We start from the raw sequence: 22,605 nt of genomic DNA on the forward strand, positions 1-22,605 counted from the left end.
CTCTCCAGCACCTTCAACAATATGACGACCGACATGCCGGGCAGCGCCCATCTCCGGGATTTGGTAGAAACCCACCGACCGAACCTCACACAATATGCCGACTTCTATCGTGATGTACACCAGCATCCTGAAGTTGCGGCGATGGAGAAAGAAACGGCTGAGAAAGTGGCCGCACATCTGACCCGTCTTGGTTTCACAGTCCATTCTGGCATCGGCGGCCACGGCGTTGTGGGTGTATTTCAGAATGGTGAGGGAAAGACCATCTTGATGGGGGCCGAGCTCGATGCATTACCCATCCTGGAGCAGACAACCGTTCCCTACCGCAGTGAGCGGCGGATGGTGGATCGATACGGAAACGAACGTCCCACCATGCATGCCTGTGGCCACGACATGAACATGGCTGCCTTGTTAGCCGCTGCCGATCTGCTCAAAGCTGCCGCCCACCGGTGGAAAGGTACGCTGTTGGTGGTTTTCCAACCTGAGGAGGAGGAATTGTCCGGGGCGAAGGCCATGCTGGACGACGGCTTCTACGACTTGGTTCCCGTGCCGGATATCATGCTAGGCCAGCATTTGGTGCCGACACGCGCCGGCACGGTAGCGATACGATCCGGCCCGGTACTCGTCGCCGCCGACACAATACGTATCAGGGTCATTGGCGGTCCTTGCGAAGGCAGCATCAACCCGCAGTTTTGCGTCGACCCGATTCTGCTTGGAACACGCATCGTGTCAGGGCTTCAGGATGCCGTGACGAAGGAGGTCGGGCAGGACGAGGATGCCACCGTGGCCTGTTGGGGGTTTCACGCTGGAGTGCCCGGAAATGACTATGTCGCCTATGCCGACATCCTTCTCGACATCAAGACGATCAAGCCAGATGTATGTCAGCGTGTGCTTGATCTCATCACAAAACTAGTTCTGGACCAGTGCCGTGCGGCTGGTGTCCCACGAGATCCCGAAATCAACCACAGCGTTCGCGCGCCGCTAACCAGCAACCATGAGTGCATCGTCAAACCCATCGACCGAATTTTCCGGGATTACTTTACGTCCAACATGGCTGACATGGCGCTTGTGCGCTCTACTGAGGACTTTTCCGTCTTCGGCGCTGCCCACAACGTTCCATACGCCTATTGGAATTTTGGTGGCACTCCCATGGATGCCGAGGAGCCACTGCCGACAAATCACTCCCCTTATTTTGCGCCCGAGGTTGATCTTACTTTGAAGACAGGAACAGATGCTATGGTCCTTGCGGCCTTGGCCTTTCTGGCAACTTGATTTCTAAGGGCGGTAAAAGAAATAGTTGGAGACTAAAATCGCTCTTCACGCACCATGCGTAGGGGCAGCACGAGGCGTTGAGAATAGGAGACAACCTGGAGTTAGCAAAGTCTGCGCATGAGTCTGAGTCTCGTGTTTGCACAGGTGACATATGTGGCATGACGTAGTATCACATCACCTTCTTGCTTGAGCAGTTTGACGCCGTGATCTGAGTTTGTTAAGTTTCGTTTTGTAGCATGTCGCACTGTAACCAAGTATCAAATCCGCACTGCCAATGATGTTGGACAATTAGAGCCTCCTTCTAGCCCCCAACGTCAAACCAACTAACTACTACATAGTACCGTTTGTACATAACCAGGTAGTACAAACACATTCCGTCCATCAGCCAGGCATTTCCCACATTGGCCTTTCCCCATTCCGTGGATCCCCGTATGCCGAGCTTCTGTGGCGTGCCGACGTTCGGTCGAACCAGGAAAGCCTTGTATTCGTTGATGACTCCTCGATATCCTCACCAGATTGTTGCGTGACTCGAGGCGAATATTTCTGTGAGATGGGGCAAACCGTCCCAACTCCCAAGCCAAGAGACACGTACGTTTGTGGAGGACGAAGTGGGTTAGGTGGTCAGGTTACCCTCTTGATTCAGCAAGCAAATCAACGACGGCCATCAGAACTAAAAGGAGTTAGATCGTCTGACTGAGACAGTCAGCCCCCAGCAGCACGCCAGAGACCCACCCCTTTGAGCTGGCTCCTCGTTGGTGCGCTCGGTGCGGTGTTTCTGGGGCCGCGAATCCTAACCGTTTCCAGAACAAAGAGCAGGATCTCGTATTGATTGCAGGCCCTTTAGCGGACCAGTCAGTGGATTCCCCTTCAGCCCCCCACTCCAGCTTCGTCACCTTCTCCAAAGCTTAATTTCATATCTTGGGACCCCTTTTCTCCACCCACCCAAAATAACATCTCGCTTCTCGATGTCAACCCGCCGCATCAACCTCGCCGCGGATAGCTCATTTTTGCCTCCGTCATGGCCCAACAAAGCGAGGTAGCCGCGAGCTCCTCTTGGCCGGCGCAGTTTCTGCATTATGTCTCGCGCCGCCGCCAGAGGTTCTACGGCATCATCGCCATTATGGTGGTGATGCTCGCCGCCGCGACCTTTATCTACGGCGGGTTTGCGACCGGCATAGACTTTGGCTCCTACGTGCCGCGTCCCAAGGACGCGCTGCCGCCGGCGCATAACAGCGGCGCGACCGGCGCAGACGGGATCACCCACGGTGGGAACGGCGCGAACGGCGGGCACCCCCCCGTGCAAACGCAGATACCCGTGGCGCCCGGGACGCAGACGCAAACGGAGACGGGGACGGAGACGCAGACGGGCAGCGGCTCGGGTCAGTCGACGACGCAGACGCAGACGCAGACGCAGGCCCCCGCCGTGCAGGTCCAGCCCGGCATCCCGACCAAGATCTGGCAGATCCTGCTGCCGAAAAGCTCAAGCAAGTCCAAGGACAACTTCGTGGCGGATCCCAAGATCCTCGCCGAGACGCCCACCTGGCTGGCTAAGAACCCCGACTACACATAGTAAGCCTGCCCTTGCCTTTGTCCGTTCCCCCTTCTACCAGGACAAACCCTGTGGCGTACCCTGCGCTGTTGATGCTCCCACCACCATAACCGCAAGCGCAAGCGCGCGCCGCGGGGTCCTCAATACACGACATAGACAAAGAAAGAACCCAACCTAACCACGCACCTCCCCCCCATCACAGCACACTAGTCGGGCAAAAAGGCGGCGACGAGTTCGTGCGCAAGCACTTCGGCGACAACGCGCGGCTGGTGGAGGCGTACACGCAGATGCCCAACGTGGGGATGAAGTCGGACCTGCTGCGGTACCTGATCCTGTCGGCGGAGGGCGGCGTGTACACCGACACCGACACGGTGGCGCTGCGGCCCATCGACGGGTGGGTACCCGAAAAGTACCGCGACAAGGCGGCCGTGGTGGTGGGCATCGAGTTCGACCGCCGCGACGGGCCCGGGTGGACCGACATCTCGCACTGGGTGCAGTTCTGCCAGTGGACGATCGCGGCGAGCCCGGGGCACCCCGTGTTTGGGAAGATGGTGGATCGGATTCTGGCGTCGTTGGATGATTTGGTGGCGGCGCATGGGGTGCCGATCGGGAAGTTGGGGAAGTTGGACAGCTTCGAGGTGATGAACTCGACGGGCCCGGCGGCTTTTACCGACGTGGTCTTTGCGCAGCTGCAGGAGTATGACCCGTCGCTCTCGGACACCAAGGACCTGTCCTATATGGAGGAGCCGAAGCTGTTCGGCGACATTCTCGTGTTGAGCATCGACGGCTTCGGGATGGGCCAGCCGCACTCCAAGAGCACCAGCGACGGGTCCATCCCCGAGGATGCCTTGGTGAGGCACTTGTTCAGTGGCGCATGGAGAGGAGACGGGAAGAAACGCAGGATGTAGAACATGTTTTCGGGTGGGAGAAGTTTTAACGATAGATTTGTATTATTGATAGTTTATTTGGAGCCATCTTTTTGGGGGCAGTCGGGGCGCGAGGGGCGTGGGGGGTTCTTGGAAATACCAGGGATGTAAATAGGGGGATGGGGATGAAGCAGGACGATACCGTTGATGAGTGCCATTTCTTTGTTTGGGTATGACGGGGAGTTTCTTATGGAAGCAGGAAAGCAAGTCAAAACTGAAAGCCGGGTTCTCCATCTATTTGGATGGCGTTGCGAATCGCCTCTTTTGCCTATGAGCCAGCAAGCAGTACTCGTCCCTGTTCCCCTCGAGTGTTTTCGTATAAACGAGAACGGCGCGCAATGGGCGTGCAGTTCGAGGCAGGTAGCGCCCTAACGGCATGACTGAGCCACAACGCTCTCGGTTCAGACTGCGACTTCAACGCAGAGCGGGGGCAAAAGAAAGGGGATAAACTGATGCAAAGCGATTACATGCGTTCATTGCCAACGTCCTGTGACACAACTATAACGTCGGTAGAACGGGGCATGTTAAATAAGTGGAAGAAGACAGGGCAAAGTATATGCGAAGGGCGTAGGTATTCAGTGAAATGGTTCGCTGCCCCTATGAGGTCAACTAAGCTTCAATGAGATAGCTAGCGCGGGAAGTAAAATATCCCTGATTGTGAAGGGTTAATAAGGCTTGGTGAAAAGTCGGCGGTCGCCGAATCTTGGTGCCCGCCGGCTCAAGATTCGGTGCCTGTGGCGCGTCTTGTCCCTGCGCGGTGGTGGAATGGTCAGATGACCATGGCTGCGATTAACCAAGCAACGCGGGCATTGTAAGCGACCGAGTCGTGGTCTTGATGGTCCGTTTGCTGCTGTCGATCACCCGTCTGCTGCCGATAGCCGCGATGTAGCCTGGAAGCACGGCGTGTTTCGATGGTGGTAACGAACCGCGAGAAACGGTTTGCTTTGATCTCCTCCTGCGGGAGGGAGTCGTGCATATCCCCGTCGAGGATCCCATAGCGGAAGCCGGGGGCCGCGACAAGCCCGAGATGTCGCAGGGCCGAAGACAGCCGATCCCGTCTCCTGGTGCGGGGCTCGGATAAGAGGGGTGTGGATTCCGTTGAACTGGAGCAGGCTGAGCCGCCGACATGAAAGGAGTCGGCCTCCTCGATTTCTAAGAAGGATTCAAGAGGTTGGTCGTCCAGCCATGGTGACCAGCGGTTCTAGCGGCTAAACACCAAGGCGTTGATGACATGACCTTGCTTCCAGCCCTGAGCCATGAGGGGAGAACTATCCTGAAGGATCTTCCCCATGTAGGCGATGCGTATCTTTTTGTCGGATTGGAGCTTGGAGTCCCATTGTTAGCAAGATCATCCTTTAGCTGGTGGGGAGGGGGCCTTACCTTTGCCTGCTCTGCAATAGCCCTGGCAATGCGCCGGACGGTATCTCCCTCGTTTACCGCAACGCTAACATCCCGAGACCCGTCACTGAGTCTTGCCTTGATAGTGATCTGATGCCTGATATCCACAACGGCCTTGCCTTTCTCCTCGCGCCGTCGCTCAACTTCGTCGTCATCGTCGCCATACTCTCGCTCTGTCTCCTCGCCGGCTGCCAAGTCGGTTTTAGCATCGCCCAAGCCCTCGGTCGAACTGGGGCTCCGTAGCAGATTGGAGGGATCTGCCACGATCTGGTGTGGCAGCTGATAATAATTCCCAAACGCATCGTATGCGCCATTGTGCAAATCCCCGGTGGGAAGCGTAATGTCGGCCGCATCAATGATGCTTTGCGCGGTCGCCAGAGCTACAACGGGGTCCTCTTCGCTGGGGCCTCCATCCTCGCTCACCCGCTGGTGCCGGCTGTTCCGCGCCACCTCGTCCGCAGCCCAAAGCACCTCAAGAGCCGCACGTAGAGTCTGCCATATCTCCTCTCTGCCGGTAACCCGCGTGTCGAAGAACTCAATCCTCTCCCTCCGTAGGGCCGCCGAAGTCCATTGCCGGTCGCGGCTGACCCATTCGTGCCGTCGCAGGGGTTTATTGATGTGCTGGTTCAGCGGCTGGTGGGATTGTCTCCGGCGGCGTTGGGAACCCGACGGGAGAGATTCGTCGATCCCGGTTTGTGAGCTGGATGCGCCGGCTGTTTGGGTAGCCTCGTTGATGGCTCGACCGGAGCCAGTGGCAGCGCCACCTGGATACGGCGAGTTAGGACCGCCGTCTCGGGAAAGACAGCAACCCTAGAGAGAGTCAGTATGGTGCGTAAAGTCGGCGGCCAACTTTGGCGTTAGCCGGGAGAGGCGAGGGGCGAGGAAGGTGAGAAGCGAGCTGGGGAAGGAACGGTCGCCATTGCAGAGGCGACACAACATTCCAGCTTGACGGGTAGTCTCAAAAACGGCAATGAGAAACTCCAAAAAAGACAGGGAAGGTATCATACCATTGTGTCGGATCTACCAAGATGCCGGTATCGTGCTCGTCGATTTCGCACACGTTTGGCAGCTCGATCCAGCCGCTTGAATAACTAGTTCATGACGGTGGCAGGTCCGGGGGATTTTTGGAGAAGCTGAAGCTTAGTATCGCAGCACAGCGTCTCTGGTCGGCCACTCAGGTTGTGTTTTGCGTTACTGACGTCGCCGCTGGGCTTGTGTCTTGAAACTTGAGTATCCCTCCAACGCACCACTCTGCGCTGAGATTATGGCGGTTCTTGGATGCAGCGTTACCTGCTCTAGCGATAAGAGCTGAGCGAGTGAGTGTGTGGAAGAAGGAATCATGTTTGTCACTTGGAGCTGTGTTGCGCAGGAACCCCACTGGCGGGTCTGTGGTCAGTGGGTTCGTGACCCGCCCGGTCTCCGCTAGGCCTATCTTGGCACGCCTGGCCTGACAGCCCGGGCTTCTGTGGGTCTACTTAATCCAATCCTGGCCGATCGGCGATGATACCGGACTTCCTTGGGTGACCCGGACCAAAAAAGAAACGCGGCTGACCACACGAGCCACGTTGAAAATCGTTTATATTATTTTGAAGAGCTGATGAGGGGACCATACATAGTTTCTAGCAACCATTCAGGCATTGGATATCTTTGAGGAGAGCATAGGAAGTTCGGGTACTGAACCGAGGCCGCCAAGCTAGGCCAAAAATGGTGGCAATACCGCTAAGGGAAAAGAGGAAATTATTTGAGCTTTCGTCACGACGGCGCCATCCGCAAATAGGTTTTTGGCAGAACCAATTCTTCTCAAGCTAACTATGTATGAAGCAATGGATGGCTATCACTCCCCGTGGATATGGACACTGTTTTTGTGCTTCCTCACAGGCATCCAAGACACATACGCACCCCGTTCTACTGTTATTGTAACCAACTCGTCATGTATGGGCAACCCACGCACTTCTCCAACGTACCATCCCTGCCGCCGTTACCACAAGAACCCTCGACAACGCTTGGTCCCGCACTTGCATGGCGTCATATCCTTAATTTTTGACGGATCGTGCGCATCGGAATCCATTTCCTCCAACCCATCGACGTAGTCGAAGGTTAGCTCCTCTCCCTCGGGGATATCTCGAATGGCAAACAGGGCTAAATCGTGGATATGTTTGTCCGCGTGGTCGCCAACCCGTGCAAAGATGCGCATGTTGGGCTGGCAACTATGATTGATGAAGCGGGTTGGCCCGCTCATCCACTCGCCGTCCACCTCGAGCGGCGCTGCGGCGAGCAGCGGATCGAGCGAATCTGGGTCTGAGAATTTGTCCAGCGCGAAGAGGTATACGTCCTTCCGCCGGGAGATGGTCGAATCTGCTCGCCGCCTGTCGGCCTCCTCACTGGTGATGATCTCGCCGAGGTACCGGTCGACGAATTGGCCTTCCCTGATGTTGACAGGGCACCTGACGCCCCAACCTCGATCCTCGGTCCGGAAAATCTGGAGCGGTACCGTCCTGCCCCGCTCTACCACCCTATTGGGACAGTCCAGCGAGCAGTTGCACCCCTCATGGCACTCGTAGATGGGCTCGCGGCTCATGAGAATCCTACTCCTCAATAAGCCTGCTTTGGGCCCACTCGCATGGTAGGCAAAGCGTTTCCTGCGTGACCGAGTGGTCGACGGATCGTATTCATCTTCATCGCTATCCGGGGCCATTTCATCCAGACACTGGCATGTGTTGTACATGCAATCTTCGTCGTGGGTGCAGTTGCAGCCTGTGCGGAAGGAGTCTTCGGCCACGGGGACGTCATCGGCGATGACTGAGTGATCGAGGAAGCGGAAGTTAGGGTTAAGGACCTCGTCATCCTCCTCGTTGACGATGGTTATCGGAATGGTTTTGTGAGTGGCAAACCCCCGAATTTGGCACCAGTGGCAGTTTTTTTGCTCCTCTGGGTCTGACTGCCGGGCAATATTAGCGACCTATCTACGGCTGCAAATAAAACATATACTCCTACTTACCTCGGGCAGCCCGTGAGTAAAAAAGTGAGGGCGCATAGCGTCTTCCATCTTGACGTCGGGGTTGTGGAAGTGCGGTCGGCTGGAGTGGGGGCTGTGTTTGATCGTGGGGTATTCGGAAGGTACCGCGTTGATGATTACGCGCGAGGTCAAACAATTTAACCAACCTTGAGTGCAAGCAACAAAAGGGATAGGATGACGACTTAACAAAAGTTGGCAACCACTTCATGCTATGCTAAAATATAACGAGCGGGAGATCGATCAATTGCTTTAGTTTCGGGTGAAACTAAATTAGAATGCATCTGGCCGCAGGTTTCCGTGTTGGAACATTCCGCGGATGAGGCGCGTGAGCACGTGGGGGAACATGGGGGGGGGCGACTTGGCACGCTCAGCTGCAACATCGAATTGTGGGTAAACTCGCGGCTTGAAGATTGCCTGTCGCGCTCTCTCCCATTCGCAACAACTCTCCAATATCTGCAACACCATCGCAAAAACAAGATCGAAGGAGAAACTAAAGTTTGCCTTTTTCGAATTCAAGAGACGAATTTTTGGGGGGTCTTTGCCCCGAGAAGAAAGAATATATTCCTTTTAATAAAATAAGATAAACAGAAACAAATACATGCCGCCTACTGCGAGGATGGGCTCGCCCAAACATTCACCACCGCCTTGATCGAAAGGTTGGATGTCGCAGATTGCGATGCTTCGCCGATGACCTCCAACGCCCGCGCCCCCAATAATACCGGCACCTTTACCCGCCCAGCCTCGTCCACTGCCGCTTGGAGCTTCTTCGTGACCTCCTCGAGACTCACTTCGTCCTCCGTGGCTGTCCAGACCTTGGACTCGGCGCCTGCACGGAGCGCCTTGATGAACCCGGGGCCATACTGCTTCAACATAGTACTCGACCCGGCTGCGTTGACGCAGAGGTCAAGCACCTGCTCGAGATCCAGGCCCACGAAGCTAGCAAACGCGAGAGACTCTCCAGCCGCGCTGAGGTTGATCGCCTTGAGGAGGTCAACCACCAACGCCAGCTTTTCCTCGTCTGTCTTGGCTGAGCTCTCCACCGGCCCATTTCTGTCCGCCTCGGTGTACAACCGCAACAGGCTGCTGTCGTCATCCTGCCCGTATCCCTTGTCAACCGCCTGCTGGTAGCCTTCCTCGGCCGTTCCGGTCATGGGCACCCGGAACCCACCCCTCTTCGCCTCGGCCGTGATGATCTTGGTGTCCTTGACGATGATATTTACGGCGCTCGCAATGGGCTGGAACTGCGTCAGCATCCTCGGGGTGCGGTGCTCAAACATCCAGTTCCACGCCTCCGACTGCAACACCGCCTGCTGCGCCTTGGCCAGGTCCAGCCCCAGGCCCGCCGCAAAACCCATCGCCTCGCTCGCGGCAAGGATCTGGCACGCCGCCAGCACCTGATGCACCATCTTCATGTTGCTCCCCGCGCCCACGCCGCCCTGCACAATGTACAGCTTCGCCGGGTCGGCCATCTCGGCCAGCAGCGGGCGGGCCTTCTCCAGCGCGGCGTCGGACATGCCCGCCATGATGGACAGCGTGCCGTCGGCGGCGCGCGCCGCGCCGCCCGACACGGGGCTGTCGACCAGCAGGATGTCGCCGCGGCCGACGGCGCGCAGCTGCTCGCCGAGCGACTGCACGTACTCGCAGGGTACGGTGGAGCAAAGGAGGAGCGCCGCGCCCTGGGGTAGCGCCGACACGGCGGCGTCGGGTCCGTCCAGGAGCACCGCCTGCGCCTGCTGCGCCGTGGCGACCATGCACACGCAGAAGGACTTGTCGGCCACGGCCGCGGCCGGGGTCGTGGCCGTGAGCCCGCCGGCCGCCGCGAAGCGCTCGAGGGTTGGCGCCCACACGTCGAAGCCGGTTACCGCGTAGCCTTGCTTGACGAGGTGTGTCGCCATGCCGAAGCCCATGGCGCCGAGGCCGATGAAGGCGATGGGGGGTTTGGAGTCGGCCATGATTGTGTAAGTGTGTGTGTGTGTGTGTGTGTTTCTCGGGGTGGTAGTGACGAGTCGGAGTGATGGTGAGTGAGATTGCTGTGGTAAAATGCGAGCCCCTGACAACACGAGACAATATCCTGTCCTGCTCTTGATTCACACGAGTTTGTCGAGATCTATCCAAGGGGACCAAGACAGACCGGGGAGTGCATGGCCAAGGCCAGCCGGCAGCAGGTCAACCCGCAGAAGCTCACCTCGCCACAGCTAATGCCGAAGCCGGCGGCCGGCCGGGTGAAGTCAAAAGCGGGCTCTCGATCCTTGAATGCCAATCCTCCCCGCTTCGCAAATTCCATCGCGGCTCGAGTTGGCGATGCCCCTCTCCAGACAGCGGCCAATGATGACGTTACTTGAACACCCCGCCAGCCCGCCGAGACCCCTCGGTGGCACTCCCGTATTCCGGCTAAAGTCTCTCGCATGAGCATGCCGCCGCGCAGCTTGGCGCGCGAATTGGACGAACCCGGATTGGGCAACCCGAGCCACCTTTTCGACCTCAGTGACAGACATATGCCGGCCTTGAACAATGTCTGGATCTTTCTTGCATCTGAGGTATTAACTGAGCGTTGCAATCAGCGGCGAATCGGAAAATCTTAGCCACGCGCTGTCGCCTGTCATTGTGGTTGGTTCACCTTTGCTGCACCGTGACCATTAACACGAACTCCGTTACTCGCCATCACCATCCCCAGTCAAGGCCAACGACACCAGAGTCACTTCGCTCAGTCACAAACATCCACCATCACCACCACCACAATCCCTAACAAATCAACCCCCACCACCGTCACAATGGTCCGCCCACCCTTCGCCCAGAACCGCACCATGTCGATCCTCAACGCCGCCAAGGCGGGAGGCTACGCAGTGCCGGCCATGTGCTGCTACAACATCGAGTCCATCATCGCCACAGTGCGGGCAGCCGAAGCGGCCAAGTCGCCGGCGATGGTGCTGCTCTTTCCCTGGGCGATCGAGTACGCGGGCGACGCGCTGGTGAAGGCGGCGGCGGAGGCGGCGCACTCGGCGTCGGTGCCCGTGTCGCTGCACCTGGACCACTGCCAGACGCCCGAGCTGGTGCGCCGCGCCGCCGACATCGAGGACGGCTTCGACAGCATCATGTGCGACATGAGCCACTACGACAAGGAGGAGAACCTGCGCCTGACCGCCGAGCTGGTCCAGTACTGCCACGCCCGCGGCATCGCGGCTGAGGCTGAGCCCGGTCGGATTGAGGGCGGCGAGGATGGTGTGGCTGAGACGGCGGACCTGGAGGGTCTGTTGACGACGCCCGAGGAGGCGGAGGAGTTTGTGAATACCGGGATTGATATGCTTGCGCCGGCGTTTGGGAATGTGCACGGCGAGTATGGCCCGCGCGGGATCCAGCTGGAGTATGAGCGGCTGCAGGCCATCAACGAGAGGGTCGGGGAGCGGGTGCGGCTGGTGCTGCACGGCGCGGACCCCTTCGACCAGGAGATCTTCCACAAGTGCATGGCTGGCGGCGTGACCAAGATCAACATCAACAAGGGCATGAACAACCACTATGCGAGGGTGCAGGACGAGATGAAGGGGAAGCCGTTGACCCGTGTCATTGAGGCGGGCACCGACGCCATGCAGAAGGCGATCGAGCAGTACGCTGTCTGGCTTGGGAGCGCTGGGAAGGCTTGAGGTTGAGTTGGATGTATTAGTTATGGGCATCTTCGTTGCAGTTAGACAATTCAAAAGTTCACAATTCAAACCATCTCCGAGTTACCCAAAAGAGTGCTGAGCTTGGTCCAACATAAACTTCCCTTGGGTAAAATTAACTTGTAAAAGTTCTTCCTAGCGTGACTTTTTCCTTCTTTTTTCAATCATGGAACGCAACTCTCAACTCAACTCAGACATCTACAAGTTCCAGACTCATTCTACACCATAATTTGCAACTCAACGATCCATTTAAAAATTATACGCGAATACCGGCTAAAATACAATACAACAGTCACAAAAAAAAAAAAAAAAACCTCTTCCCAATCATACCTTACACCTGCAATGCAATGCATCATCCCTGGATGGATGGAGGATCACATCGCCGCATGCAGCCCCCGAATCACCACCATGGCCCCCCACGCGCCGGGATCGGGGGGCAGCTCCTTGCCCTCGGTGCCCGCGCCCACGTAGGTCGCCCGCCCGAGTCTCGGCTTCAGCGTCTTGGTGTCCTCGGCGCCCCTCACCGCCGCCGCCACGCCCTCGGCAAAGCTCTGCGTCGCCTGCATGGCCTCGGCGAACGGGATGATGGTGTCCATCACGGTGCGGTCGCCGACTTTGGCTGGTGTGTAGTGCGCCAGGTGGCTTACTGCAAGCGTCAGCGCCTTGCCCCACACTGCCATCGCACCCTCTTCTGTTGTTGTTGTTTGTTGTTGCTGTTGTTGTTGCTGTGCAATATGCTCCTGCGCCGCCGTCCGCAGCGACACGAAGAAGATGCCCAGGATGCCGCCCAGGGTGCCGCCCATCTTGCCCTCGAGGATGTCCTCCAGCTCGGTGAGCACCTCGACGACGGACCCGCGCGCGGCGACGTGCCGGGTGTCGAGGGCGTCGAGGAGGGCCTTGGCGCCCGTCTCAAGCGTCAGCCCGCAGTCGCCGTCGCCCATGACCGTGTCCCACTTGGTCAGGTCCGGCTCCGCGGCGATGAGCGCCTCGGCCGCGCCCCGCAGCATGCGCTCCAGCAGCGCGGGGTCTACCTTGAGGTCGCGCGTGTCGTCGATGGTCTTCTTCTTTTCCTCTGGGGGTGGTTGGACGAGTTGCTCGGCGCGCGGGCGGCGGCGGGGGTCGTTCTGGCTCCCGGCGACGGCTTCCCAGGCGGTGTCGGTTTTGAGGTCGAAGAAGCCCTTGATTTGTTCGACCGAGTAGGGGGAGTTGGAGGCGATGCCGGAGAGGTTGATGACGGAGACGGAGAAGGCCGGCGCGTTGAGCGAGGTTTCCAGGCACCCTGCGTACACCCGGACGGGCTGCATGTTCCAGTCCTTGAGTAGTTGTTGGAGAAGCTCGTCGACCAGCCCGCCGAGCTCCAGGTTCGACATGCCGCCAAAGTTGCTGACGAGCAGCGCTGTCTCGTCCCCGGGCTTGAAGTTGACGTAACCCCGCTCGGGATCCGTCTCGTCCAAGCAGTACTTGAGAATCTCTTTCACCAGCCCTTCTGCGCTAGGCGCGGGCGAGAGCTTCCTATACCCCGGCTCGTTGTGCGGCCCCGTTCCGATCTCCACCTCGTTCGCCTCCAGCGTACCGTGCTCGGTCCGGCCGGGGACATGGCAATGATCCAGGGTCGCAGCGATGCTGACAACCTGGCCGTTGATGGCGGTGCCGAGATCGTAGAGCTCGTCAAGCGACGCGCCCTGGGAAGCCGCTGCGCCGAGAACCTTGAGCACACCAATCTGGCCGGCTAGGCCGCGCCGACCGACCAATGACCCGCCCTTCTTGCCGATAGAGACGTCATCGCCGCAGATCAGCATGCGGCAGGCCTTGCCCTTGGCCTTGGTCTTCTCGGCAGCGAGCCCAAAGTGCAGGCAGTCGCCCGTGTAGTTGGTGATGACGAGCAGCGTGCCCTTGTCCGAGGGCACGGCCTCGACGGCGGCCAGGATCTGCTTGGTGCTCGGCGACGCGAACACGTCGCCCGCCACCGACGCCGCGAGCATGTTGGTGCCCACGTAGCCCGACCATGCTGGCTCGTGGCCGGAACCGCCACCGCTGATGATGCTGACCTGGGTGGGCGGCGAGGCCGGGTCGAAGACGACGCGGTTGGTCTCGTCGAGGTTGAGCCGCGGGTTGCTGGCGACGATGCCCCGAAGGGCTTTGGGCACGAGCCCGTCGAGCGTGGAGAAGAGATGCCGGTTGGACATATCCAGGGAGGAGACGGGGTGTCGTGTGTGGCGCGTGTGTGTGTAAATGATGTGTGTGTGTGTGTGTGTATGTGTTTGTTCGGTGTGTTGGTGTGTGCGTGTGTGTGTGTGTGTGCTGGTCCGAGATCGGGTTCGTGGAGGGGAGGGGGAGGGGAATGTTAAACGAGAGGAGGATGTCGAGAAGGACGATCACCGAGGAGAAGGATCACAAGTAGGAGGTCACGAGGAGGGAAGTTGGAACAGTTCCGAGCGGTGTCCAGCTGGTGGTTGTGACACTCTGCGCTGGGTGAGGAACAAGATCAGCGTTGAGATCTGGAAACCCCCCAAGTCCGTGATGCGCTGGCCTATAAGCAACGATGGTGACAACACTTGCCGGGAAGGGCGGGGCCGGCTTTGCCAATGGTCGCACCGGGAGGGGCAGTGCATATTGGTCTCGATCCGTCTTTCACGAATATCCGGCTGGCACCCTGACGATTCTTGGGCTGGCCGGAATACCTGGAAGGGAATGGCGCCTTGGATAAATGCCCAATCTTCCACCATGCCATTTAAACTCGACCCATGGCATTTTGTTCTCTCCCATGTTTACAAGCCAAGCCCGTTTTGTCTCATCATCCAACGTCGTCTAAAACATGAGTTCACCAAAGTGGCGTATCGTTGTCGGCTGCGATGTGAGTTCCCTTGGTTCTGCTCAACCTCACTCACCCTTGGCCACTGCTAACCACACCTCTTTCTCCAGGACGCCGGCGTCGGTTACAAGAACAAGGTCAAGGCGGACTTTGCCGCTGACGACCGAGTCGCCTCGGTGATTGATGTCGGTGCCGACGACAAGACGGCCTACCCGCACGTCGCCGCGAAGGCTGCTAAACTGGTGGCTTCAGGGGAATGCGACAGGGCGCTCCTGATCTGCGGGACGGGCCTCGGCGTGGCTATCGCGGCCAACAAGATCAAGGGTATCCGGGCTGTCACCGCACATGACAGCTTTTCGGTGGAGAGGGCGGTGCTGAGCAACAACGCGCAGGTGCTGTGCATGGGGGAGCGGGTGGTGGGGGTGGAACTGGCTCGGCGGCTGGCCAAAGAGTGGTTGGGGTACGTGTTTGACGAGAGCAGCCCCAGTGCTGCCAAGGTCGCGGCCATCCACGAGTATGAAGAGGGGGAGGGGGGCTTGTCGGGGCATGAGGAGGTGAAGGGATGTTGAGGATTCAGGAAAGCCAAAAGGGGGAAAAGTCTCGTGACGCCATACCATGTTCACTTCCCAGCTCTGCTAGATTTCGTTTTGTAGATCTTTCACTTTTAAGAAAGTTTTGTCAAGTCACGGGCTTTCTCTCTCAGTCTTTTTGCGCTGTGGTTGGGGAGGCGAGGGAGGGCGAGGACTGCTGACATGTTGCTTCCCAAAACGGCAACCCGAGATTGGATTGCAGTGGCAACCCGAACTCTCGGGCTCTGGGCCCCATTTCCCCCGGTTTGCTTTTTAAAAAGATGGTCGAGACCGCGAGCAAGATCCAGTTATTTCTCCACTTGTTCTTTGTGTGACCGTTCTCGACCGCCTGCTGTTTTGTTAACCCCGCGAATTGGGGTTCGTTGTGGAATTTATGGAAAAGAATATTTGGGGGCAAGTGGGGACTGTGGGCCAAGGAGAAACAGGGGTCTCAGGGACAGCAAACCTGGAACGTGCGCCAAAATGATACGGTCACACCTTTAGGGTTGCACTTGCACGTCACGAACAACGTCAGTCCTGGTCATTCATTTATGAAATGTGCCTTCATACTTGTAAAATTCCATGTCTGTCAGATCACCACGCACAAGAGGCATAACCTCATGACCTCGTGACAACATACCCTAACCCTCTTTCCCCGTTGATCTCACCAACTAACAGAAACTCAAACAAAACAACAACCCCCTATCGGACTTATCCCAACCCAAACCACAAGTTTACAACAAATCCCCAACAACCATGGCAGCGCCGGCCACCCCCCCCACGCCAACCCGGCCCCTATCCGGCCACCGCCCCCTCCTCGGCGTCTCCACCAAGATGTACTTCACCCACGCCCGCACCACCGCCTTCACCCGCGCCCTACTCACCCACCTAACCTCCACACCCCGAGCCACCGAAGTGCTCTCCTCCATCGACGCCTTCCTCATCCCAGATTTCATCTCCCTCCCCGCCGTCCTCGCCGCCATCACCACCCCCCCCCTCACCACCACCACCCCCACCGCCACCACTCCCGTTCGCCCACCCATCACCATCGGCGCGCAGGACTGCGCCGCAGCCGACTTCGGCCCCCTCACCGGCGAGGTGTCGCCGGCAGTGCTGCGCGAGGTCGGGTGCGGGATGGTGGAGCTGGGCCACGCGGAGCGGCGGGCGCTGTTTGGGGAGGCGGATGGGGACGTCGCGGCCAAGGCGAGGGCGGTGGTGCGCAATGGGATGGTGCCGCTTGTTTGTGTGGGGGAGAAGGAGAAGGGGGGTGGGGGTGGTGAGGGGGGTGGCAAGGGAGAGGGGGATGGGGATGGGGTGCGTGCGGCGGCGGAGGAGGTTGGTAGGCAGGTGGCGGCTGTGTTGGAGGGGTTGGATCCTGAGGCTGAGGTTGTGTTGGCGTATGAGCCCGTTTGGGCGATTGGGGCGCCCGAGCCGGCTTCTGCGGCCCATGTGAAGGGGGTGGTGAGGCGGCTTAGAGAGAGTGAGGTTGTCAAGGGGAGGAAAGGGTTGACGAGGATTGTGTATGGCGGCGCGGCAGGGCCGGGGTTGTGGGGCCAACTAGGAGGGGAGGTGGATGGGTTATTTTTGGGGCGGTTCGCGCATCAGCCGGAGCAGTTCGTGAAGATGCTTTACGAGGTTGTGGGTGTGCCTTACGAGGGTTCATCATGATATAAAGCTCGCCGTGTCGGGCTAGATCTCACCGCGGGGCTGCGGACATAGATCCTAGGACGGTAATAGGATGGCCCGACCTTCGTCGGAGCTCAGGGCTAGTTATCCTGTTACGAAACACTAGGTAGGCGGAAAGATAGCAGTCGCCTTGTCTCAGCCGCCTTGCGCGCATTGGCCTTTTATTGTAGGCAGCGCTCCGCCGCTCCCTGCTTGATCGGGTATATCCGATAGCTCACCGCCACGTGCATATTTTATCGAGGGCGACCGACGCATCATGGGCTCTTGCAATAATAAACGAGCCATTGCACTTAATATCTCAGCAGCCAAACGATAAACCACCACCGAAACGAACCTTCCTCCCCATTGCTGGATTTCGGCAACCCATCTCCGGTCTAAGCATGGAGGACACCCCTGTGCGAATGCCGGAGGCAATAAAGGTTGCCAAGTTACAGATGGCGGAGGACGGTGGCCTCCCATCTTCGGTGCATACCGGAAAGACACGCTTTTTTCAACCCGTCAACGGCTTTGGGTCAACACATCGGACCGGGGTTTGGGGGGGTTTTGTCTCGTCAGTTTCAGCATATCTGAATGAACTCCGTCACGCGCTTTTCATCCAGGCGCTCAGTATATACTCTTTTGTTCGGATTCAGTTGAGGAAGCTGGCGGGCGCCGTTACCAAGCTAGCCGGCCCCGCTGGCTTTGCCATCGCTTGTGTTGCCCTGTGGTCGGCACTCTCTTCCATGCATGATACCCGGCAAGCTTTGGCGCTGGCCCAATGGACGGCTAGAAAAGACTTCCTGCAGTATTGCCACTCGGTGCGAGAAACCAATCGATCCCGATCAACCGTACGCCCCATCTAACCGGTTTTGTTAGATCAACTACACCACGACGGAGTGTGAAAAGAAGAAGGAGACATCCCTCGACCCGCCTCCGATACCATGGGACAGTGACATGCCAGTAATGACAATTCTGGGATGCACTGGTATCTCCTTCGGCCTCCCTGGGCCGAATCCCTCTCCAATACCTACCGCCAGACTGTACGGAATCGTCGAATTTGTCGACCACCTGCCTCAACCGTTTCAAGTCGCCTAGCCGGCTTCTTTCTCAGTAGTTTGCATTGTTTCAGCGGCGGATGATTTTGGGTTGATTGCGATAGTGACACAGGCGTTAACGGGTATACGGACTGTAATTTAGCGGTTTTTTGGGTGGACATGTTACGATTATCCCGATAGACCTGGGGACTCTGGGGTACGGGGCAGGACAGGACAGAATAGGGCAGGGCAGGGCAAGCACGGCAGGATACGGCAGGCTAGGATAGGGCAAAGCAGGATAGGACAGAACCTCCTTTTCATGTAATTAGCACATGCGGTTCGCGGACTTTCTCCAGCAATTCCCATTTTAATCGATTATCTTACAGTCCTCAACAAAACACAAAAGTATGATCACCATTCACAAACTTCGAACTCACCTTTCACCCCCTAACTGCTCCGCAACTTCTTCTTCGGCCGCAGCTCACCAGCATAGTTGCGGAAGAACTCGTCCGGTTCGGTCGGGTGCTGGCCCGTGACGTCGTGGAATGCTGTCGTCGAGATGTAGTTGGACTTGCCCTCGCGTACCAAGCTGTAATAGTCAAGGATGTACTCTTTCTCCGAATCGTCGAGGTCGGTCTGCGATTTGAGCACCCGCTTCGCCTCCCGTCTGGGGCTCGTTAGCATGGTGACGGCGAGAAGAGACGGAAAGGGGTAAGGTCACTCGGAGATATTGTCAAACTCAATGGTTTGACCCAGGGCCTTGCTGGCCGATTCGGCGAGTTCCTTGCCGGAACAAAGCATGGGACCCGTGAGGACCATCAGCTGGCCACGATGCCGGTCGTCAAAACCGTGCGGGCCCTTTCCGGTAAGAACGTGGGCGGCCATAAGCGAGACGTCCTGGCAATGTCAGACCTTAAAAGACATGGCAAGGTCCGGGATGGATGTGACTTACACCCAGTGCGACGGGGGCAAACTTGTGATTCTCGCCGATCGGAAGCGGCAACAGACCCTCGTTGCGAGCCTGTTCGGAATAGAGAAGCAGGTTCTCAGCGTAGAAGCCAGCCCTACAACACACCAGACAAACCATCAGCACCACCGACCTCCCAAAGTCCCAACTCCCACCCACTCAACCCCCACCAACTGGAACTAACCGAATCACACAAGGCGAATGCCCCAACGCACTCCCCGGATCCCCCTTCACACTCAACACCACGCTCTCCAGATCCACAAACTCGCGCAGCCTCGGCTGCGCCGCCCTCTCCGCATAGTCACACCCCGCCGCACTAATCAACAACACATTCGCCACCCCCGCCCTCTTCGCCGCCTCGGCCAGCTCCAGCGCGACGTCCAACTTATCCCTGCGCGCGGGCGGCACGAGGCAGAGGGTGTCGCAGGCGGTCTTTTGGAGGGTGGCGACGGCGTCGCGCGCGCGGCCGGGCGTGTGCGGCGCGATGACGGCGCCCAGCGCCTGGAGCTCCTGGGCTTTGGGGGAGGACGGGTCGAGGGCGAGGCCGGTGAGGCTGTCGATGCGGGTCTTGAAGCGGTCGTTGGTGAGGAGTAGCTCGGCGATGAGGAAGCCGGTTTGGCCTTCGATGGAGGTGATGCAGATGTTGCGTGCCATGTTTGGGGTGGGTGGTGGTGGTGGTGGTGGTGTGGTCACTGTTGTTTGTGGTGGTGGTGCAAGTGTCGAGGTTGACGAGTTGGGACGGGGAGGAAAATGGTTGTCTTGAAAAGTGTGTTGTTTTTTTAAACAAGCTTCAGTTCTCTGGTTTCATGAAGTACCTAGGGTTTCTTATGAAGTCATCATTGTGGCCAGGTGTTAGTGATTTGGCACGACTCTTAATTACATCATGGCTCTCGGGTGTTACAGGGAACTCCTGAATCATGGCCCGTGGCTGGTTCCACCGAGCTACTTCCCCATGGCTACTAGCACGTGAAGAATTCGATTACCTATCTTTATTTACTTAGAATTTGAGCCAAAACCTTCAAACCCATTGGAAAGATGTCACAGTTGCGGATAGATCCGTTGGCAAAGATGTCATCATTGATTAGCAACCTTGCTTTATTGGACCTGCAACTTGCTTAACCTTGATCCTTAGAGTCCTTCCCAGATAGTTTTGAACGAAGTTTGCAACGAGCCAAAGACAGGAAAAGGAAGGCGAGTTCGTCCTTTGTTGGTGCAGTATGCGAAGCCAGCTGCCCCAACAGCCTCGGCTAAGGTTGCCCCCGGTTATCCCTGGAGCTCTTCCTTGACAACAACCACGTCTCCAATAATAGTCTCTACCGCTTGTTCCTTCTTGATCGCGCACTGGCAGCCGTCTTCAGCCCAAAATGACGCCCCTTGCTCACCCCCGTGCACTTGTTGCTCCATTCCATCTCCGTGAAAAAAGTCCAGGATGGGTCGTAGATTGCAAACGGTCTGAAGCTTGACCAAAACGCGGTCTGAACCGTAGTTTACGCCATCAGCGTTTCCAGATTTGAGAATGCCGGGAGAGACGGCCAAGTCGACAACCGGAGAGAAACCGTTCGTCGGGACCCGTGGGATGTCTTTGACAAGCTCCATCGTCTCAGCGTCGAACGGGAAGCCAAAACCCGGGGGTGTGACGAGAGGCAGCTTGATCCGGGTAATGAACACCTGGAAATCCGCCTTTGAAGCGCGAAAGATGCCCGCGAGGTCAGCCGCGTTCCGGATGATGCCATGCAAATCTTGCTGTAAACCTGGCGCAACATAATCTCCCATGCGATAAGACGATGGAATAACCAGACTGAGTGCTTCGAGCATTTCCTGTACCAGCAAGGCGGCCGAACTCGCTTCGTCCGTGGTTGTAAACATGGTTATGACGTCGGCCGATCTAATTCGCCAGTCATGAAACTTCTCAGCGACAGCATCGCGGGAGGCTGGAGGGTGAATGTTGGCAAGCGCATCTAGACACGAATGATCATTAGCTCAGGGTTATGAGTACGAATCTACGCGACGCTCTCACCTCGGAACTGATCACACTGAACCGTAAATGCCTGACCAACTTCACCAGCCCAAAAGAAGGAATGTGAATCGAAGATGCGGAAGCACAGAAGGTGCCAGATCCAAGACTCCAGGGCAACCTGATAGAGCATTGGGGTTTGCAGGGTCACGGCTGGCTCTGGTAGCCAGGAGAATTCTGTCTGTTGAGCAAGCAGCTGCGCAGCATGCCCGCACAGCGGCTCTGAAAAGTATTCCGAGACAAACTGGCGGATAGAAAAGCCGAGCGTCTTCCATTTGGCTTGGATTTCAGTATCGGAAAGTCTCGCGCATTTGGCAAAAGCCTTGCTTGTCAAGTCGTCTAGTTCCCGGGCAAACTCGGTTCTCTGCTTTTGAATCTGTTTCGCTTGCTCGCCAATCTTGCGGACCATGTTGCGATTTTCAGTCGCGAGTTCTTGGTTTCGCTTTTTGTACTCGGTGGCTTCCTCGCGCAACGCGCTCACTTCAGTGTCTCTAAACACTGGACTGTTTCCGAGTCTTGTGCCGCGAAACCGAGCGAAAATGGAAGAAGCGGAACCTTGACTGGTATCGGTAATCTCCAGGCGCATTTCCTTGATCTTGTTTTCCAGACTGCGGTTTCTTGACCTTAACTCCCCGATTTCCCCGTGAAAATTGCGCAAGGCGGTGCGCATTGATATCTTTGTTTTCACCAGCTCCTCGTTCTGCTCCCTGAGTCGTTCTTGTCCCCTCTTTAGTCGCTCAATCTCGCCCTTTAGCATCTTATTCTCATAGGTAACGTCGGGAAATTGAGAAAACCCTTGCGGGATCGGCAGATTTCCGTCATCCCAGGAATCGGAGGCTGGGGACATGGACGAACCAGGTCCGGCGCCGTGCTTGAAAGTAGTCATATGCCTCGTTCCACTACCGGTGTCGTATTGACGCAAGTGTTGGGCACTTCTCTGGGTTTCAGCACTGGCTCTTATCGTTTCAACCGACGAGTAACGCTTCTTCTGGCCATGGGGCGTTCTCGATCGACCCCGGCGACCACCGGGGCTTTCCATCGGCTGGTGGTAATATGACATCTTGTTTCTTGATGAACCGTTGTCCTGATAATTGGGTTCGTTAGTCACATAAAGCTGAAAAGCCGGGTATGCAACTTGGTCGAAGAAAAAAAAAGAGAGTGCGGGTTTAATGAATGGACTCTACTCACGCTCAGTAATCGAGTTCGCCTCGTTCTACTGTTTGAGTTGTGCTTCTGTTATGCTTTGCCAAAGAACCTGACACAACCTCGAAGATGCCGAACCGAACAATGAGATGATGGAGAAGACACTCCGTTGAGCTGGTTGGGCGAAATTGGAATGGCAATCCGAGGATTGCGTTTGCGCCGTTTGGTGATGACTTCTGTAAGGTATTTAGGAAGGACCCGAAGAATAGTGTGGCGTTTTCTAGGCAAACCCGCAAGGAAATGAATTACGGTTGGCATGGAAGCGCCAAAACTTTTGTCAAAGACGCGAATGAAAGGCGTGGTGAGAGAACAAAAATTGAAGGCTGCCTCTAGAATTGAATCGGGAGTCTAAGTGCCCGGGAAGCTACACCATCAAGATGTAATTTGGCTGCTCTTCATCTCATTTACATGCTTCATCTCGTTTACATGTAACAGTGCACACACACATTTGTCACGATGCCAATTCTGTTGATCTCGACTTAGAGTGATGGCCTTTCTCGATGATCAGGGCAGACTCTACTCAATAC

General features: G+C 57.1%; 10 protein-coding genes across 10 annotated transcripts; 5 read left to right on the forward strand and 5 right to left on the reverse strand.

Moving 5' to 3' along the window:
- Window positions 1–33: 33 nt before the first annotated feature.
- F5144DRAFT_612584 (uncharacterized protein) lies at window positions 34–1,356 on the forward strand (the record flags this gene model as incomplete). Its single annotated transcript, XM_066791722.1, has 2 exons — window positions 34–873; window positions 922–1,356. The coding sequence occupies 2 exons, from the start codon at window positions 34–36 to the stop codon at window positions 1,267–1,269; spliced, it is 1,188 nt and encodes a 395-aa protein (XP_066643193.1). The 3' UTR covers window positions 1,270–1,356.
- Window positions 1,357–2,287: 931 nt separating this feature from the next.
- F5144DRAFT_489103 (glycosyltransferase family 32 protein) lies at window positions 2,288–3,726 on the forward strand (the record flags this gene model as incomplete). The annotated part of the gene is made up of 2 exons (XM_066785707.1): window positions 2,288–2,838; window positions 3,021–3,726. 2 exons carry the CDS (start codon window positions 2,288–2,290, stop codon window positions 3,724–3,726), a joined length of 1,257 nt encoding a protein of 418 aa, XP_066643194.1.
- A 787-nt stretch (window positions 3,727–4,513) lies between these two features.
- F5144DRAFT_533270 (uncharacterized protein) lies at window positions 4,514–6,521 on the reverse strand (the record flags this gene model as incomplete). Its single annotated transcript, XM_066786987.1, has 3 exons — window positions 6,150–6,521; window positions 5,125–5,952; window positions 4,514–4,945 (listed from the first exon to the last, which is right to left on the reverse strand). Exons 1-3 carry the CDS (start codon window positions 6,150–6,152, stop codon window positions 4,514–4,516), a joined length of 1,263 nt encoding a protein of 420 aa, XP_066643195.1. The 5' UTR covers window positions 6,153–6,521.
- A 411-nt stretch (window positions 6,522–6,932) lies between these two features.
- On the reverse strand, window positions 6,933–10,110 carry F5144DRAFT_512131 (uncharacterized protein; the record flags this gene model as incomplete). The annotated part of the gene is made up of 3 exons (XM_066786560.1): window positions 6,933–8,080; window positions 8,141–8,339; window positions 8,768–10,110. The coding sequence occupies 3 exons, from the start codon at window positions 10,108–10,110 to the stop codon at window positions 7,121–7,123; spliced, it is 2,502 nt and encodes an 833-aa protein (XP_066643196.1). The 3' UTR covers window positions 6,933–7,120.
- Window positions 10,111–10,929: 819 nt separating this feature from the next.
- F5144DRAFT_602807 (ketose-bisphosphate aldolase) lies at window positions 10,930–11,796 on the forward strand (the record flags this gene model as incomplete). Its single annotated transcript, XM_066791236.1, has 1 exon — window positions 10,930–11,796. One exon carries the CDS (start codon window positions 10,930–10,932, stop codon window positions 11,794–11,796), a length of 867 nt encoding a protein of 288 aa, XP_066643197.1.
- A 74-nt stretch (window positions 11,797–11,870) lies between these two features.
- Window positions 11,871–14,315, reverse strand: F5144DRAFT_239748 (Dak1 domain-containing protein). Its single transcript, XM_066783343.1, has one exon. The coding sequence runs from the start codon at window positions 13,998–14,000 to the stop codon at window positions 12,189–12,191; it is 1,812 nt and encodes a 603-aa protein (XP_066643198.1). The 5' UTR covers window positions 14,001–14,315; the 3' UTR covers window positions 11,871–12,188.
- Window positions 14,316–15,287, forward strand: F5144DRAFT_239749 (uncharacterized protein). The gene is made up of 2 exons (XM_066783344.1): window positions 14,316–14,668; window positions 14,737–15,287. The coding sequence occupies exons 1-2, from the start codon at window positions 14,630–14,632 to the stop codon at window positions 15,193–15,195; spliced, it is 498 nt and encodes a 165-aa protein (XP_066643199.1). The 5' UTR covers window positions 14,316–14,629; the 3' UTR covers window positions 15,196–15,287.
- A 664-nt stretch (window positions 15,288–15,951) lies between these two features.
- On the forward strand, window positions 15,952–17,723 carry F5144DRAFT_592909 (Triosephosphate isomerase; the record flags this gene model as incomplete). The annotated part of the gene is made up of 2 exons (XM_066790405.1): window positions 15,952–16,833; window positions 17,187–17,723. The coding sequence occupies 2 exons, from the start codon at window positions 15,952–15,954 to the stop codon at window positions 17,721–17,723; spliced, it is 1,419 nt and encodes a 472-aa protein (XP_066643200.1).
- Window positions 17,724–18,242: 519 nt separating this feature from the next.
- On the reverse strand, window positions 18,243–19,605 carry F5144DRAFT_572961 (uncharacterized protein). Its single transcript, XM_066788935.1, has 4 exons — window positions 19,046–19,605; window positions 18,847–18,958; window positions 18,616–18,791; window positions 18,243–18,561 (listed from the first exon to the last, which is right to left on the reverse strand). The coding sequence occupies exons 1-4, from the start codon at window positions 19,513–19,515 to the stop codon at window positions 18,342–18,344; spliced, it is 978 nt and encodes a 325-aa protein (XP_066643201.1). The 5' UTR covers window positions 19,516–19,605; the 3' UTR covers window positions 18,243–18,341.
- Window positions 19,606–20,101: 496 nt separating this feature from the next.
- On the reverse strand, window positions 20,102–21,935 carry F5144DRAFT_649466 (uncharacterized protein; the record flags this gene model as incomplete). The annotated part of the gene is made up of 2 exons (XM_066792967.1): window positions 20,102–20,819; window positions 20,879–21,935. The coding sequence occupies 2 exons, from the start codon at window positions 21,933–21,935 to the stop codon at window positions 20,125–20,127; spliced, it is 1,752 nt and encodes a 583-aa protein (XP_066643202.1). The 3' UTR covers window positions 20,102–20,124.
- Window positions 21,936–22,605: the final 670 nt, after the last annotated feature.

Source organism: Chaetomium tenue (genome assembly GCF_020726465.1).
Source record: "Chaetomium tenue strain MPI-SDFR-AT-0079 chromosome Unknown F5144scaffold_4, whole genome shotgun sequence".
NCBI lineage: Eukaryota > Fungi > Ascomycota > Sordariomycetes > Sordariales > Chaetomiaceae > Chaetomium > Chaetomium tenue.

Excerpts from the sequence above, each read along its gene's own strand:
- F5144DRAFT_239748 (XM_066783343.1), bottom strand. The coding sequence starts at position 14,000 with ATGTCCAACCGGCATCTCTTCTCCACGCTCGACGGGCTCGTGCCCAAA.
- F5144DRAFT_239749 (XM_066783344.1), top strand. The coding sequence starts at position 14,630 with ATGAGTTCACCAAAGTGGCGTATCGTTGTCGGCTGCGAT. Across the intron at positions 14,669-14,736 it reads GTATCGTTGTCGGCTGCGAT|GACGCCGGCGTCGGTTACAA; the intron begins GTGAGTTCCCTT and ends CTCTTTCTCCAG.
- F5144DRAFT_572961 (XM_066788935.1), bottom strand. The coding sequence starts at position 19,515 with ATGGCACGCAACATCTGCATCACCTCCATCGAAGGCCAAACCGGCTTC. Across the intron at positions 18,959-19,045 it reads CATTCGCCTTGTGTGATTCG|GGCTGGCTTCTACGCTGAGA; the intron begins GTTAGTTCCAGT and ends GGTGTGTTGTAG. Across the intron at positions 18,562-18,615 it reads GAGTTTGACAATATCTCCGA|ACGGGAGGCGAAGCGGGTGC; the intron begins GTGACCTTACCC and ends AACGAGCCCCAG.